The following is a 17,594-nucleotide window of genomic DNA, read 5'->3' as shown; positions in this document are numbered from 1 at the left end:
TTTGGGATAAGAACTTACTGTTTGATAAAAATTGCTGGGAAAATTGGAAACTAATATGGCAGAAACTAGGCATTGATCCATACTTAACGCCGTACACCAAGATAAGGTCAAAATGGGTTCATGACCTAGGCATAAAGAATGAAATTATTAATAAATTAGAGGAACATAGGATAGTTTACCTCTCAGACCTGTGGAAGGGGAAGGTCTTTATGACCAAAGCAGAACTAGAGATCATTACTGATCACAAAATAGAAAATTTCGATTATACCAAACTGAAAAGTTTTTGTACAAACAAAACTAATGCAGACAAGATTAGAAGGGAAGCAATAAACTGGGAAAATATTTTTACAGTCAAAGGTTCTGATAAAGGCCTCATTTCCAAAATATATAGAGAATTAACTCTAATTTATAAAAAATCAAGCCATTCTCCAATTGAAAAATGGTCAAAGGATATGAACAGACAATTCTCAGATGAAGAAATTGAAACTATTTCTAGTCATATGAAAAGATGCTCCAAGTCATTATTAATCAGAGAAATGCAAATTAAGACAACTCTAAGATACCACTACACACCTGTCAGATTGGCTAAGATGACAGGAAAAAATAATGATGATTGTTGGAGGGGATGCGGGAAAACTGGGACATTGATGCATTGTTGGTGGAGTTGTGAACGAATCCAACCATTTTGGAGAGTAGTTTGGAACTATGCTCAAAAAGTGATCAAACTGTGCATACCCTTTGATCCAGCAGTGTTACTACTGGGATTATATCCCAAAGAGATTATAAAGAAGGGAAAGGGACCTGTATGTGCACGAATGTTTGTGGCAGCCCTTTTTGTAGTGGCTAGAAACTGGAAACTGAATGGATGTCCATCAGTTGGAGAATGGCTGAATAAATTGTGGTATATGAAAATTATGGAATATTACTGTTCTGTAAGAAATGACCAACAGGATGATTTCAGAAAGGCCTGGAGAGACTTACACGAACTGATGCTGAGTGAAATGAGCAGGACCAGGAGATCATTATATACTTCAACAACAATACTAGATGATGACCAGTTCTGATGGATCAGGCCATCCTCAGCAACGAGATCAACCAAATCATTTCTAATGGAGCAGTAATGAACTGAACTAGCTATGCCCAGAAAAAGAACTCTGGGAGATGACTAAAAACCATTACATTGAATTCCCAATCCCTATATTTATGCACACCTGCATTTTTGATTTCCTTCACAAGCTAATTGTACAATATTTCAGAGTCTGATTCTTTTTGTACAGCAAAATAACGTTTTGGTCATGTATACTTATTGTGTATCTAATTTATATTTTAATATATTTAACATCTACTGGTCATCCTGCCATCTAGGGGAGGGGGTGGGGGGGGGTAAGAGGTGAAAAATTGGAACAAGAGGTTTGGCAATTGTTAATGCTGTAAAGTTACCCATGTATATATCCTGTAAATAAAAGGCTATTAAATTAAAAAAAAAAAAAAAAAAAAAAAGAGGTGAGTCCACAGGCGACATAAGTATCAGACTTCTGCTCTTAGATGCTTGTCTAGCCAATGACTCTCCTTCAGGTCTCTCTTCCCTGCCATAACTCAGTTCTACTTTTTCTTTTTCCTTTCACTGATTGCCCCAGGGCTGCCAGTTCTTGGCTCAATCCCTATAATTTTACTATCCCTTCTCAGCTTCCAGACCCTTGGACTCTTCCGGTTCAGATAACTCCTTCCTTTCATACAGCTTCCTTAGGGCATCCCTAAGTCTCTTAATGGCTTTGATTGATCCTTGGAACTATTCAGATCTGGTTTACAGTTGAGAAATATTTTTAATTTAAAATTTTTTATTTTGCAGTTACATGTAAAAAACAACTTTTTCTTGGTTATACATGTATATTCGGGTTTTTTAAAACATATTTCATGTTGGGAGAGAAAATGCAGAACAAAAGGGAAAAATCATTAGAGAAAAAAATAAAAGAAAAAGAAAAAATAAGTGAAGATAGTATGTGTTGATTTATATTGTCTCCATAGTTCTCTCTGGATGTGGATGGCATTTTCCATCCAAAATTTATTGGGATTGCCTTGGATCACTGAACCACTAGTGGAGAAGAACCAAGTCTGTCATAATTGATCATCATACAATCTTTCTGTTGGTGTGTACAATGTTTTCCTGGTTCTGCCTGTTTTATTCAGCCTCAATTCATGGAAATCTTTCCATGTCTTTCTAAAAATCAGCCTGTTCATTTTTTGGACAATAATATTCCATTACTTTGATATAGCTTAACTTATGCATTCCTCAGTTGATGGGCTTCTACTCATTTTCCAATTCTTTGCCGCTACTATAAACATTTTTATATATGTAGTTCTTTTTTCCACTTTTATGATTTCTTTGGGATATAGACCCAGTAGTGGTACTGCTGAATCAAAGGGTATGCACAATTTTATAACCCTTTGGGCACAATTCCAAATTGCTGTCCAGAATGATTGGATCATTTCTTAACTCCACCAACAATATATTAGTGTTCTAATTTTCCCCCAATCCCCTCCAATCTTTATCATCTTTTACTGTCCTCTTAGCCAATCTGAGGGGTGTGAGGTGGTACTTCAGAGTTATTTTAATTTGCATTTCTCTAATAGTGATTTAGAGGATTTAATATTTGCATCTGAAAATTGTTCAGATCTTTTGACCATTTATCATTTGGGGAATTACTTGCCTTTTTATAAATTTGGACTTCTAAAGAAACATTGGATGGAAATTTCCCCTCCCAGCTTTCTGTTTCCCTCCTATTCTTAACTGCTTTGATTTTATTTGTGCAAAAACATTTTAATTTAACATAACAAAGTTGTCCATTTTGCATTTCATAATGTTCTCTATTTCTTCTTTGGCCATACATTCCTCCCTTCTCTATCCTTGCTCTCCTAAATTGCTAATGGTATCACCCTTTATACCCAAATTTTGTACCTATTTTGACCTTATTTTGGCATGGGGTATGAGTTTTCAGTTTTCTTCAGAGGTCTAAAATATCTGAGTTTCTAAGATTCTGTTAACTTCCTAGTTTCTTGGTTTTTTTGTAGTTAGATTTATATAATTCTGAGGAGAGGTTGAAGTCCCCCACTACTATAGTTTTGCTGTCTATTTCTTGTAATTTGCTTAACTTCTTCTCTAAAAATTTGGATGCTGTACCATTTGGTGGTATATTTAGTATTGATACCACTTCATTCTTTAAGTACCCTTTAACAAAATGTAATTTCCTCCCTTATCTCTTTTAATTAGATCTGCTTTTGCTTTTGCTTTATATGAGATCAAAATTATTACTCCTGTTTTATTTTATTTTTGCTTCAGCTGAAGCATAATAAGTTCTGCTCCAGTCATTTACTATTATTCTATATGTATCTCTCTGTTGCAAATGTGTATCTTGTAAATATATTGTAGGATTCAGATTTTTGATCCACTCTTCCATCTGTTTCTCTTTTATGGGAGAGTTCATCCCATTCACATTTGCAGTTATGATTAGCAGCTCTGTATTTCCCTCCATCCTATTTTCTCCCTTGTATATACTTTTATTCTCTTTTTATCCTGTTCTTCCTTAATAGTGTTTTGTTTCTGATCTACCCTGTCTTGCCCTCCTATCGTCCCTCCTCCCTTCTTCTCTTAAATCTTTCTCCTAGTGTTTCTACTCTTCCTTTTTTCCAGTCCCTCCCTTTCTTTCCCCCTTTTCCTATTATTCGCTTAGAGGAAAAATTTCTGTATACAACTGAATGAATACGATACTTCCTCTTTGAGCCCAGACTGATGAGGTTAAGTTTCAGATAATGCTCATTCTCCTCTTTTCCCTCTAGTGTAACAGGTCTTTTATATTTCTTCTTGTGATCTAATTTATCCCATTAATTTCCCCTTTTCTTTTTCCCCTTCTTATGATCCCTTAATGTCTTTTTCTTTAATAGCACATCAGAGTAAATTTATACCCATATCCTCTGTCTATGTATGCCCCCTTTAACTGCCCTAATAAAAGATACAGTTTTCAAGTGTTAAAAGTATCATTTTTCCATCTAGGGATATAAACAGTTTAACCTTTAAATAATGTTTTTTTTTTTTTTTTTCCTTTCTTTCTATGATTAAGTCTTGTATTTAGAGATCAATTTTTTTGTTTAGTTCTGATCTTTCCAATAGAAATGATTGAAAATCTCTTACTTCATTGAAGATCCTTCTCCTCCCCTGAAAGATGATGCTCAGTCTCACTGAGTGGTTAATTCTAGGTTGTAATTCCAGGTCCTTTGTCTTCTGGAATATGTCATTTCAAGCCCTCTGATTCCTTATTGTAGAAGCTGCCTGACTGTAATCCTGACTGTGGCTCCTCGATCCTTGAATTGTTTTTTGTTTTTTTTCTGGCAGCTTGCAGTATTTTTAACTTGAGATTATAGTTCTGGAGTTTAGCAGCAATGTTTCTTGGGGTTTTCCTTGTGGGATCTCTTTCTGGAGGTGATCAATGGATTCTTTAAAGGACTATTTTGTCTTCTGGTTCTAGTATATCAGGGCAGTTTTCCTTGATGATCTCTTGAATAATGCTATTCAGGCTCTTTTTTTTTGTCATGGCCTTCAGGTAGATCAATAATTTTAAAATTGTTTCTCCTGGATCTGTTTTCCAAGTCAGTTGTTTTTCCAATGAGATACTTTACATTTTCTTCCATTTTTTTTCTCTTCTTTTTAGTCTTTGACTGATTCTTGATATCTCATCGTCTTCATCTCATTAGCTTCCATTATAATTGTCTTATCTGATTTCAGAATGTAAATGCTTTGAAAGAGAAAGTTTTCTTGTTTCTCTGATACCTAGAATACCTGACCCTAGGAATGATTCCTAAACTTGTCCCTAGGTCTGAATATAAATTCACTTTGGAGGAGATACTATTATAAAGTCCATTTGGCACGTGAGCAAGTCATTTGGATGGGATCAAGACAAATTTTCTTTATACTCCCTGAGGAAATATCTAGGGTGGTTTGTGTGTGTGTGTGTACACGCGCACTTGCCTTGTATGAGTGCATTGTGTGCATATGTGTGTGATTGTGTATTTGCATGTATGCATGCACATACATGTGTGATCGTGGTGTATTGGGTGTGTATACACACCTCTACTGTGAGTGCGCATGAGTGTGCTTGTGGTTTTTGCATACATACATACATGCATGCAAAAACCACAAGCACATACCTGTGTTTGCATACATGTATGCACATACATGTGCTGGCTGCAATGTGTTGGGTTTGTGCACGCACATGTACCATGAGTGCGCTTGTATGTGCTTGGGTGGGGGGGGGAGAAACACATGGTGCCCCAGACACCACGCCTGGCATTTTTCTAGAACTTGGAGTGACTCTTGAAGGCTGTCAGTGCTCAAGCAATAGAAAATGAAGGAGAGCACTTGGCCCTAGTTCTTGTAGAATCCCAGACATCTCAGGTGTGTTGTCCAACTTGTACCAGAATAGGGATCTTCTGTATCTTCCACAAGTCTCATCTAAGTACTCAGTGGACTGAGTGCTGGGCCTGGAGTCAGGGGGACCTGAGTTCAAATCCAACTTCAGACACTTCCTCGCTGTGTGTCTCTGGGCAAATCACTTGATCTCTGTTTGCCTCTGTTTCCTCATGACATAATGATTGTAAAGCACTGTATATAGTACCCGGCACAAGGTGAGTGCCATCTCAATGTTGGGCATTATTTTTATCTACCCTGTACTTTAAGATTCAGAAAGGAGGGACACACCTAGGTTAGAGAGTATGAGACAGTGAAAAGAGAGCCTGCTCTGGTCACAGAACCTGGGCTTAGGTGCCTCTGCAGAGGCTTCCTTGTCTCTGTGACCTTAGGCATGACGCTGAAGTATCTATAAAAGGCAGGCATTGGACTGTTGGCCTCTAGGCCCCTTGCAGTGCTGGTGCCGTGACTCTGGGGCTGCCCACCCCTCTGTGGGAAGTTTCCAATTGTTAGTGCCCCGAAATCTGCCTTGACAATTCCCACCTTGCTCCTTGTGTTGCCCTTTGGAGCCAAACAAAACAAGTCTAATCTAAGAGAAAAAAATCTAGTCTCTTATGTGATATGATGTCCCTTCAGATACCTGGAGGCAGCTCTCATGGCTCTCTAAGCACTTTCTTCTCCAAGTCAGGCCTCCCGTGTTCTTCCTTGTTCTTCAACTGATTCTCTATGACAGGATCTTAAGACTCTTCATCAGGCAGGTTATCTTCCTTTGGGTACCTTCTCATATTGCAAATCTTTCTAAAAACTGGTACCTAGATCTGCACTTGGGACTCTAGGTTTTTTCTCATCTGGGCAGAGTACAGTGGGATAGTGATTTTCTGACATCACACCTTTCGTAATGCAGCCTGAGATTTCATGAACTTTGGGGATAACCGTCACACTCTTGACTTGTGTGAGGGCTTTGGTGTTTCCAAGGCCGGGTGGGTAAAGCCTGTATTGTGATGGAGGAGAAAACACTCAGAGGAGTTCAGCTATAAGTCAGATGGAAAGGCCTAACAGAGCCAAGGCAGCAACAGTGCCTCACTTTTTCACATCATTGGATCAAGTCCACGCTCCTTCCACTCTATTGTATTGTTTCTAATAGAAAAACAAAGGGGTGAATGCATAAGGTTTTTTCAGGGAATAGTAAAATATCAAAATCCTAACTAAAACCTTATATATTTTTCATGCTGAACCAGTTGGTGAATGACAAGGATTTTGGTGAAAAAAGCTTTTGATTCTTCCCTAGCTCTGACTACTGCAGAGGCAGGAGCTGCATCACCTACAGAAGCAGGCACAGATCACATTCCTAAAAGGGCTGCTCCCATGGCACCCGGCTTTGGGAGGGGTGGGAGGAGCAGGGCAGTAGACTCCATTCCTGACCCTATTGCCTTGAGAATAATGGCAAAAGTGAATCTGAGTGGCTTAATTAAGGCCCTACCGTTCATCCCTATAATCTAGCTTAAGTCATATTAGACCATAAGCATATCTTTTTTTCAGGTCCATTTTTATTAAGCGCCTTCTAGAAGGCACTCTGAATGAAGGATAGCCTACTTTTATACAATTCTAACCAAGGAACTTTTTATAAATAAAATATAAATTTAAAAAATGATTCAACATTAGAAACATGAGATTTTACCAAAGATTCTCATCATGTTTTATTATTTCTTGAACAAACTTTGTGCATTCACCTCTGTTTCCCTTTTAAGTTCCCTGACAACATGGCCACAGCATACCTCTGCCCCATATTTCATCTGAATTCTCTTCCAGCTGGATGTATCTGCTACTAGAATGTGTCTTAGTTTACATGTTTCCCTACAATTTACATTAAGCACCTTTTTTACTTGATATAATTTAAAAACTTCTTAATAATTAAACCTCTATCCAGAAGAAGTCTCCACATGAAAGTGATGACTGCTTGTTTATCAGGTATATTGTAGAGGAGATATGGCAGATGGTTTCTCTATACATACCTGTATACATTAATATACATGCATATATGTGTATACAAATATCTCTCCATCCGTCTATCTGTTTGTCTTTCCATCATGGCTAGCTTTCTACTTCCTAGTTCCATTGCTGCTAAGGGCCTCTTTTAGATTCATCATAGTGGGCCTTGGTCCACTGATTGCCAGGAGTTGAAAGAAATTCACTTGACCTAATTCTGAATGGAACTGAGGGAAGTGAATAGGTTGGATTGCTGTGGTAACTGCAAAAGTCTTGTAATGATTTTAGACTTCTTCCTGAAAGAGAGGTCCATCTTTGTAATGAAGCTTTTCTTTCAATGATGTATAGCTTTTAGTCATGAAATACTCCATTCTCTGAAGCACCAGTGAAGAAATTCCACGCTCTTTTGAGTCGTGGGGCCACCTTGGCTATCCCAATCCCCTTCAATAGAATGACAATATCTTCCTTGCTTGCTTCACAAGGTTGTGGTGAAAGTCACATGAGATTTTAGACATATAATATGGCCTGCAGGTTTAAAGTTATGGTACATAAGCAAGAGCAGACCCCTAGTTTAAATACTTGAGTTGTTTCTTCCCAGCAATACTTTATAAGTTACCATGTGTCTTTGCAAGTAGCATGTTTCTTCTGCCAGGATGGCACAACGAAGAGAGTAGTAGTGTGCAAAATGAATCAGTACATTGGAAAAGTGTGACATTATGTACTGGTTTCCGATGGTCTCCTACTTCTGCAAAGAAGCTAGTGTAGGTGTCTTCTCCTATTTCTGGCTTGGGACCAGGATTGGTCATTGTGATTTTGCAGCATTCCATTTTGATTGTCACCTCAAGTCCAGTCTTCTTGCCACAACATCATGCTGCAAAGGAGGTGGTGGTGGTGGTGGTGGTGGTGGTGGTGGTTTTAAACAGCTTTTGCTTTTGTTCCAGAAGGGGGCTAAATAAGTTAATAGCATTCTTGAAAGTATTATCCCAAACTTGATGTTCTATAAGAAATGAAAGTAACAAGGGAAGATGGATTTGTTGGCAAAAAGGAACAAGAGACAGTGAGGCACAGCTGGTTGCTGAGAAATTGAGTCATGAGAAATGCCCCTTCCATGACACAAGCTTTCATCTGTTGTCCAGGAAGTATTTCCTCTTCTGACAGCATTGAAGCTTCTGTCCTTTCATGAATACAAGTAGAGAATCATTCTGTTATTTGATTTTCCCTCATTTACAATGCTGTTCAGTCTTTTTTAAACGTTCATTTTTATATATTTTTATCTTCTTTTTACATTTTGTGTTCCAGATTTTCTTCCTCCCTCTCACCACCCTTCCCTCATTGAGAGAGCACACAATATTCATTTATACATGTGAAATCATACAAAGCATATTTTCTCTTTGACTTGGAAATTTGTCTATAATATTCCTGGGAGTTTTCATTTTAAGATCTCTTTTGGGAGGTGATTGGTGGTTTCTTTCAATGTCTATTTTATCCATTGGGTCTAGGATATTGGGAATAATTTGCCATTATAATTTGTTGAAAAATGATATCTAGAAGGTATTTTTTGTCATGGTTTTCAGGTCGTCCAATAATTCTTAAATTATCTCTTCTTGATCTATTTTCCAGATAATTTGTTTTTCCAATGAGATAGTTCACATTTTTTCTATTTTTCATTCTTTTGACTTGTTTTATTATTTCTTGAAGTTTCATGAAGTCATTAGCTTCCATTTGCCCAATCCTAATTTTTAAGGCATTATTTTCTTCAGTGATCTGTGGAATGGCCTATTCTTCTTTTAAAGAAGCTTTTTTTTTCTTCAGTGAATTTTTGTAGGCCAATTCTGGGTTGTGTGTGTGTGTGTGTGTGTGTGTGTGTGTGTGTGTGTGTAACTGCTGTTTTCAGAGCTAGTTCTGGGGGTCTAACTTTTTGGTTCTTTCAAGGTGGTATCCTGGGAGAAGTGTGGTCATTGCCCTCCTGATCTGCTTTCTGGTATTTACCCCCATTCCCCTGCAGCTGCAAGCATTAGCTTTTGGTCTTGGTGTTGGTGTTGGAACTGTGACTAGAGCCCCCTGCTACCTTATGACCAACACAGACACACTCCTTTCCCTCCGGAATGGCGATCCAGAATTGCATGTGAGCAATAGAGTTGCCAACCAGCACCAACTGCATCCTGTGCCTGTGAGGGGTCTTCTGTAATTTCTTTCTGAGCAATTGCCAGCTGCCCCTTATTGTCTCTGGGCTGAGAGTTCCTAAAAGTGCTGCTGCTTTAGCAGTCACCTCCAAGGCTAACACTGGTGCTCCTGCAGACCTAAGTTGTGTCAGGTTAGAAAACTCTCTTCTTACCTTTTGTTGTTTCTGCTGGTCCTGAGTTTGATTTGAAGTGTTATTTTATAGTTGTTTGGAGGACTGATGGTGATGTGTACTTTGCCTTCTTCAGTGTGGTCAGTGTTAATTAACTATTGTGTGACTTCTGGCTGCTACCTAGTTTTCTAATGAATCCAAACCCAGTATGCTTGTACCCTGCTGCTTCCAACTCCCAGACCTAACAAGATTCCCTCTCTCCCCCCTGACCCTTTTTTTTTCTCTCTCCTAAAGAGATAACTGGCTGTGACTGAATAAATCCACATTTCTTTCTACATTTCTTAGTACATAGTTATCTTCTATTTACTTTTTGTCCCTATCTAGGCTCCTAACCGTCAACTCATGACGTACTGGTTACAAGAATTACAGCAGAAGAGGTGGGAATATTGCAACAGTCTTGATCCTGTGAAGCGGGACAGCAGGACCTTCCCAAATCCCGGTGACTTTTCCAAAGGTCTTGTTGCCAAAGATAACACAGGTAACATCAGGAATTGAGAGAATGTGGGAGAACTTGTATGGATCTTTAGTGCTGACTGGTTAAAATGTTACTGATACCTTTTGTCTTCATGTTACCCACATTTCTCAATGGGTTTGAAACAGTCAACTGACTGGGCAATGCTTTTCTCCAACCCAGGAAAGCGACATCCACGTGTCCAGAGGGAAGCTTGCATGTAAGAATGAACTATATCAGGAGGGTGTCCCCCACATTAGGGTGCTCTGGGCCCCATTTCCATTAAAAATCAGCTCCTGGGTTCTTCCTGATCAGTCAGAAGACACAATTAGTTCAAAGCAAAAACCTCCAGTGAAATAGCACAGAGAGAAAAACAGCAGTGAAATGTTCCTTGCACTCACTTGGGGTATTTCTCCCGGTGTGCACAGAGGGAGGATGAGACTCACTAATCCAGCAGGTGGGCGATGTCATGGAGAGGCTTGTGCACAAGAACTTGGGCCTGCTTCCCACCGGGATATCACAGGCAGTGGGTGCGAAGTCATTAGCAGGCACAGCTGCACTGGGGGGGGGGGGGCATAGCTGCATCAGCCTGGGGACCACAGCTACATTTGGTGGGGGGCACTAGATGGGGACCATAGCTGCCCTGGGCAGAGGGGCACTAGTTGGGGGGGGCACAGCTCCCCTGGGAAGGAGGCACTAGTTGGGGGGGCACAGCTGCCCTGGGAAGAGGGGGCACTAGGTGGGGGGAACACAGCTGCCCTGGGCAGAGAAGCACAGCTGCATTGGGCGGGGCAGGGGGGAGGGGGGATGGGGGATGGGAGGGGGAAGAAGAGGAAATGGCTGCACCAGGCAGGGGGGAACAGTGGTTCAGCTGCCTCTAGGATGCAGATTCTTCCCCATAGAAAGGGCATATCCTTTACTTGCAGAGCTGCTCGGGTGAGCTGCCTTGATGCTATAGGGCATCTTCTGGGTGCCTTGTGTCTTTTTGGGCTGGTGGCTCTGTGTGGGCAACATGGCCCATAAAGAGAAGGGAAGGGGAGCTCTCCCTGCTCTCCCCCTAGCCACCTACAGTCCCCAGAATCAGCAGTGATGTCCCCATGAGGCTTGGGCTCTTCCCTCTCCTGGGCTCACAGTCTCAGAGCGTCTCCTGTCTCATGCTTCCTAGCAAGGGTCTTGCTTTTTAGAGACTCCTGGGAATGTGGTCAGTTGTTAAGCAGGGCTGACAGCTCTCCATGTCCACGTGCACTTGGGAGGCGACACTTCTGCTCGTGTCATCCACCTGGTGGGGCTGAGTCTGCCGAGCCCCAGGTGCTCAGTGTGAATCAGAAGCTGGCTTTGCCCTGATGTCCCCACCTGGGCTTTGGTTCTCTCAGTGATTGGCTCATATTCCCTCCAGGCCCTTAAACTGGGCTTTCGAGGCTTTGGGCCCTGCAAATATGAGGCAGTTAGGCCTGTCCCACAGAGCCCCCAGAATCACTGTATAAGCCAGGGAGGGTGGCTCACTGTGCACAGGAGAGTCCTCAGGGTCTCGGAGGCCTTCAGGGTCCTCAGGCCCTGCCTGCTGCACTGGGCTTGGCCAAGAAAACTCCCTCGTTCCTCCGCAAGCCCTGCTTGGCAGGGAGGGAGAACGTGCTTGGGTTTGCTGACTGAGCATTTGGTGACGTTCGTGTGCCTCTGATCCTTTCCTTGGAGAACATAGAGAGGAGAGGCGCCTTCAGAGGCCTTGGACATGAGAGCCAGACACAGCAAGGGACGTCTTTGCAAAAGCCCTGGGCCAGGGAATGATTTGTTAGACCGTGTTTGAAATGTTCTTTCTGGAGAAAGGTTCTTGGCTGGTCTGTGGCAGCAGAAATAGGGCTCCAGACTCCCTGTCTATTGTCCATTTCCCGTCTCACAGTCCATCCTAAGTGCAAACCTAACTATAAACCAGGCTGCATTGCATGGATCACAAATTTTATGAACCCATTTAGATGCTTATCATTTCTCTTACAGAACAGAAAGTATGTCCTAAGGACATAGTTGTAGCAACACGGTTTCATAGACTGACTGATCTTGGGGTTGCTAGGGTTAGGGTTAGAATGGAGAGGCATTTAGAGTTGGGGTTAGGGTTAGAATTTGAGTCTTAGCTCTAAGACAAATGAGCTATGTGGTGCTGGGCACATCTCCACTCTTTATTGCCTCAGTTTCTTCATCTGTCAATTGGGGACAATTATACTTTCTCATTCCTGCCTCACTGTGTTGTTGTCAAGAGACCTACTTGTCAAGCTGTGAAGTCCTATGTAATTGTGATCCCCTGCAGGGAGAGTTTGGTTTGTTATTACTGGAATTGCTTTTTACTGAGGTCAGAAGTGATGGTTACTACGGTTACCCTTCCAGTCTAGGAAGCTTACTTTGGAAAACTTAAGATTACTAACATTTTTTTAAAAATCCCTAACATTTGGAAGTGCTGAGGGGTCTACAGAGATCTTTCTGTCTGACCTCTTCATGTGACAGATAAGGAAGTAGAAGCCTGGAGGGGAAATAGAATTCCAGAAATATCATAATTATTACAAAAAGCAAAGAGCATTTGAAAGTGTTTAAACAGAGAAGTGTGTGAGATCAGTGTTCTTTCGGTAGTGGCTTCCTTAATACCCTGGTCTAGAACATAGTAAGTGCTTAATAAATGCTTGTTTCCCTCCTTCATCTCTCCATCTCTTCCTCCCATCCTTTTCCACTTTACACTTCATGACATAATGTAAAGAACAGTTTATTGAAGTTAAAGAATTGATTCTTTTTAAGACTGAAGAAACTAGATTTTTCAGTTTGTTTCAACATAGTATGATTTTTCCCCCAAAAATTATGGTTCATTAAATGCTAATAATGTTTGCGGGTTTTTTTTGATTGTTGTTGTTTTGTTTTTGTTGAGGCAATTGGGGTTAAGTGACTTGCCCAGAGAGACATAGCTAGGAAGTGTTATGTGTCTGAGGTCAAATTTGAACTCAGGTCCTCCTGACTTCAGGGCTGGTGCTCTATCCACTGTACCACCTAACTGTTATAATGTTTGTCTTTTAAGTGGAAAATTATTTATTGTGAACTTAACAGTCGTCAAGTATTGCATTGTTGGAAAAACATACAGATCCCTATATAGTTAAACTTACATTTTTCTACTCTTTTATTTACCTCTTTATCAAGTTGAAAATTTTCCATATTTTCAAATCAAGTGATTATAAAAGGTGCATTTAAAAAAAACTACCTCTGTCTCCCATTATCTTTCTATAGTGGTTGCAGTTCCATGTGTGATTTGCACATATAACTAATATTATTAATTCTAATGGAAAGAATACTGATTTGGGGAGATGGGGTGGGAAGTGGTGGGGATGGGGTAGGGATACAGAAGCGGGTAGAAACTGGATCTTCCTCTCTTCCCCAGAGCATTTGCTCTGGTTTCAGCTCAGGCTGGTTTGCCCCTCATTTAGCTCTTCACCATGTTGGTACCAAACTTAACGTCAAGCCCCCAACTAGATTAGCTTACCACCGCTCAGTGTTCTAGAACTCAAGCAATGTACCAGCCTCGCCTTCCTTGGTAGCAAGGATGACCAGCACGAGTGACTATGTTTGGCGTAGCACTAGATGGGGAGTTAGGAAACTTGGATTTGACTTCTGGCTTTTCTACTTATACCTGTGTATATTTTGGGGCAAAACAATTCACCATGCTGGAGATGAGGTTTCACATCTGTCAAATGGAGATAGGTTAGACAAGATAATTTTTTAAGTCTGTCTCTTCCATTTCACCAGCCATTGAAGAATATTCACACTCCAGACAATTTTTATGATTGCTTTTCCTTTATCTTCTTACTCCCGTAGAAAAAAGGTGACTATTCTAGTAGAAAGAAGTGGAATAATTATACACAAAAAATCAGGATTTAGAATCTGGAAAAGAGTAGCTTTCTTGTAGCCATTTTTTCAGTTATATTTTGGTCAAAAGAATTGTTTAGGTAAGATTGAAGAGTAAGACTAGACTCGGAACCACAATAATTGTGCGACTGGAGCAAATTCTGCCATTATTTTCCATTACTTTGTCCATTTCCCTCTTTTATATTGACTTCCCCTACTTAGGAACAACGAATATTTTTCCATTTATTTAAATTTGTGTAAAGAGTGTTTTATAGTTGTGTTCACATGGTTCTTGTGTGTTTCTTGGCAAGTAGACTCTTAAAATACTTTCTGTAGTAATTTTAAATAGGTTTTCTCTATTTCTTCCTTTTCTTTTTGTTTTGTTTTGTAATAAACAGAAATACTTATTATTTATGTGGAGTTATTTTGTAGCCCACAACTTTACTGAAGTTAACTATTTTAATTGTTAACTAATTTAATCTAACTAGTTTTAGTTTATTCTCCAAATTTCTTGAAGATAAACCATTGCATCATCTGCAAAAAGCGACCATTTTGTTTCCTCATTGTTGATGCTTATTCTCTCAGTTTCTTTTAGTTCACTTAGTATTTACTATAGATGGCATTTTGGAGACAATATTGGATAGTAGCGATGGACATCTATACTTTACCGTTGATATTAGTAGGAAGGTATCTAAGTTTATTCTCATTACATATTTTTTTTCCTATAAAACACATGCATCATTAGACTCTTCCCCCCAGCATCATCTAGCAGAAAAATTAGATAGATTAGATGTTAACCTCATTCTAGTCCTGATTATACCAGTTAGGGGCCTTTGCTATTGATCATCTATAAACTATTTACTGTTGACTGGTTGGATATTTCAGGTTCTTGCTTTTAAGATGCTAAAATTTTTTTGCACTTTTTTTTTTTTTTTTTTTTTTACTGTTAATACTTAACAGGATCTATACGCAAACATAAGTTGATTGAATGAGACAGTTTTTCATTTTAACTTATCCTTTGATAATCTTAGGAACATTTTAAGACCATCACTTCTAGTTGGTACTAGATGGGCATATTTTATCTTCATCCCTTAGACTTGTAATTTAATTATTGTATTCATTAGAGTTCTAAAATCTTTCAAAGTTAATAATATTTATATAAATTGTTCTATTTCTGCTCATTTCCTTCTATATCAGTATGTCGAGGTCTCAGTTTTTTCCTAAAATTCTTTGTTTTAAATTTTCTATGGAAAATAATATTCCATTATATTCATAGACTATAATTTGGTTAGCCATTCCGCAAAAGCAAGTCACCCTTTTTGCTACTTTGCAAAGAGCTACTATAAGAAATTTTGTACATGTAGGTTCTCTTTCTGTTTCTTTGATCTCTTTGAAACTCGTAAGGATATATGGACAGTTTGCTTATTTTGGGGGGTGTCATTCCAAATTGATTTTTAGAATGACTGATCCAATTCATAGTTCCACCAAAGGTGCACTAGTGTTCCTGTTTTCCCATAGACCTCCAGCATTTGCTACTTTCTTCTTTTGTCATCTTTGTCAATCTAGGTCATAAATTGCTTTAATTTGGATTTATTATTAGTTATTATTAGTGATTTAGAGCATTTTTATATGGCTTTTGATTACTTGGATTTCTTCCTTTCCCTGTTTATATCCTTTGCCCATTTATCTATTGGGGAATAATTCTTGGTTTTAAATTTAGAAAGGAGACCTTTGTCAGAGAAAGATGCTTGCTGCAAAGCTATTGCCCCAAATACCTTCCTTCTAATTTAAAAGAAGTACAAAATCTTTTAAAATTTTCATAAGAAAAATCATCCACTTTATCTCCTCTGATTCTCCCTATTTATTAATTATAAATTCTTCCCCCATTCATAGATTGCTTTCTTCTCAAATTTCTCCTCTAAATTGCTCATGAGGCCATCTTTTATGACTAAGTCTTGTATCTTTTTGGAATTTATCATGATGTTGATGTGAGAGGTTGGTTTTACCAAACTGCTTTTCAGTTTTCCCTGAAGTTACTATCAAATACCAAGTCTTTATTCTAGTACTGTGATGTTTGGGTTTATTGAACAGTAGATGTTATATTCTGATCACATTCTTTTTATTATATTATAATAACTTTTTATTGACAGAACCCATGCCAGGATAATTTTTTACAACATTATCCCTTGCACTCACTTCTGTTCCGATTTTTCCCCTCTCTCCCTCCACCCCCTCCCCCAGATGGCAAGCAGTCCTATACATGTTAAATATGTCGCAGTATATCCTAGATATAATATATGTGCAGAACCGAACAGTTCTCTTATTGCTCAGGGAGAATTGGATTCAGAAGGTAGAAATAACCTGGGAAGAAAAACAAAAATGCAAACAGTTTACATTCATTTCCCAGTGTTCTTTCTTTGGGTGTAGCTGCTTATTATGTCCATCATTGATCAATTGAAACTGAGTTAGATCTTTTCTTTGTCGAAGAAATGCACTTCCATCAGAATACATCTTCATACAGTATCATTGTTGAAGTATATAATGATTCTGATCAAATTCTTAATTTTTAACCAAATTGTTTTTCTTAATAAGTATTGCTTTATAGTATAATTTAAGATGTGATACTAATAGAACCTGTTCTGTTCTAATTTTTTCCTTTGTACCCTCACAGTTTTTATGACTGTTTTTATAACAAACTTTAAATATACCATAACTTATACAGATGTCTTTTGATATAACTTCCTTAATAATTTTCACATTTACAACATAAAAATAATACTCACAATAGTATTATAAATATGAAGTATGGGGGTTTCTTGTAAATTTCCTTAAAATGGGTCATCATTGATATGGTTACTCATATTTTTTTTTCAAACACTAATGGAGATAGATATTTTATTGTTATAATATTTACAACAGAAAATCCTGTTATGCAGACAGGATGTTCAAATGATACTAAAATTTGAACCACTTGTTTGATAAACCATAGAACTTTTTATTTACTATTAGCCAAACTAAAAGATTTTCCAGTTTAAATTCTTGTTTCAATGTCCCATCATAAGACATTCTCTTCTTGTTCAGTTGAAGTAAAATAAAATGTTTCAGATTAATCTGTGGCAAATGGATTTCTATCCACCTTTAATGGAGCTTGCCCAATAGTACATATATTTGGGACAGACAGTACAGATAGATAAGAGATTAGGCCCAGACTTGAACTGAGGATGGGCTAGATTGCATTCAGGAATGAATTTGCAAAGTTCTTTTACTGACCTCAAGTAGCTTGTGGAAGCAAAGGTCCCTCTTTTTAGGACAGCATTTTATTGGGGTTGCTATATGGCAATGAGGTATGGGACACCCTTGCTTCCAAAGAACTAAAGATAAGTATCACACAGCGAGCAAAAGAAGGATGAGGGAGAGGATGGACAGGCTGTAGCACATTGACAGTGGGAAATTCCAAAGAGGAACAGGAAGTT

The 17,594-nt window shown here is 38.8% G+C and overlaps 1 protein-coding gene across 1 annotated transcript in view; it reads left to right on the top strand.

Annotated features, from left to right (window-relative positions):
* TBC1D2B (TBC1 domain family member 2B) overlaps nucleotides 1–17,594 on the top strand; it is a 71,660-nt gene that overhangs the window by 10,075 nt on the left and 43,991 nt on the right. Inside the window, exon 2 of the mRNA XM_031956765.1 lies at nucleotides 10,122–10,275. Coding sequence (XP_031812625.1) covers nucleotides 10,122–10,275 — 154 coding nt within the window. The remainder of the gene's footprint in view (nucleotides 1–10,121; nucleotides 10,276–17,594) is intronic.

The sequence above is a fragment of the Sarcophilus harrisii genome, chromosome 2, assembly GCF_902635505.1.
Source record: "Sarcophilus harrisii chromosome 2, mSarHar1.11, whole genome shotgun sequence".
Classification (NCBI taxonomy): domain Eukaryota; kingdom Metazoa; phylum Chordata; class Mammalia; order Dasyuromorphia; family Dasyuridae; genus Sarcophilus; species Sarcophilus harrisii.
Note: the sequence above shows the minus strand (reverse complement) of the source record. Positions and strands in the feature narration are given on the sequence as shown.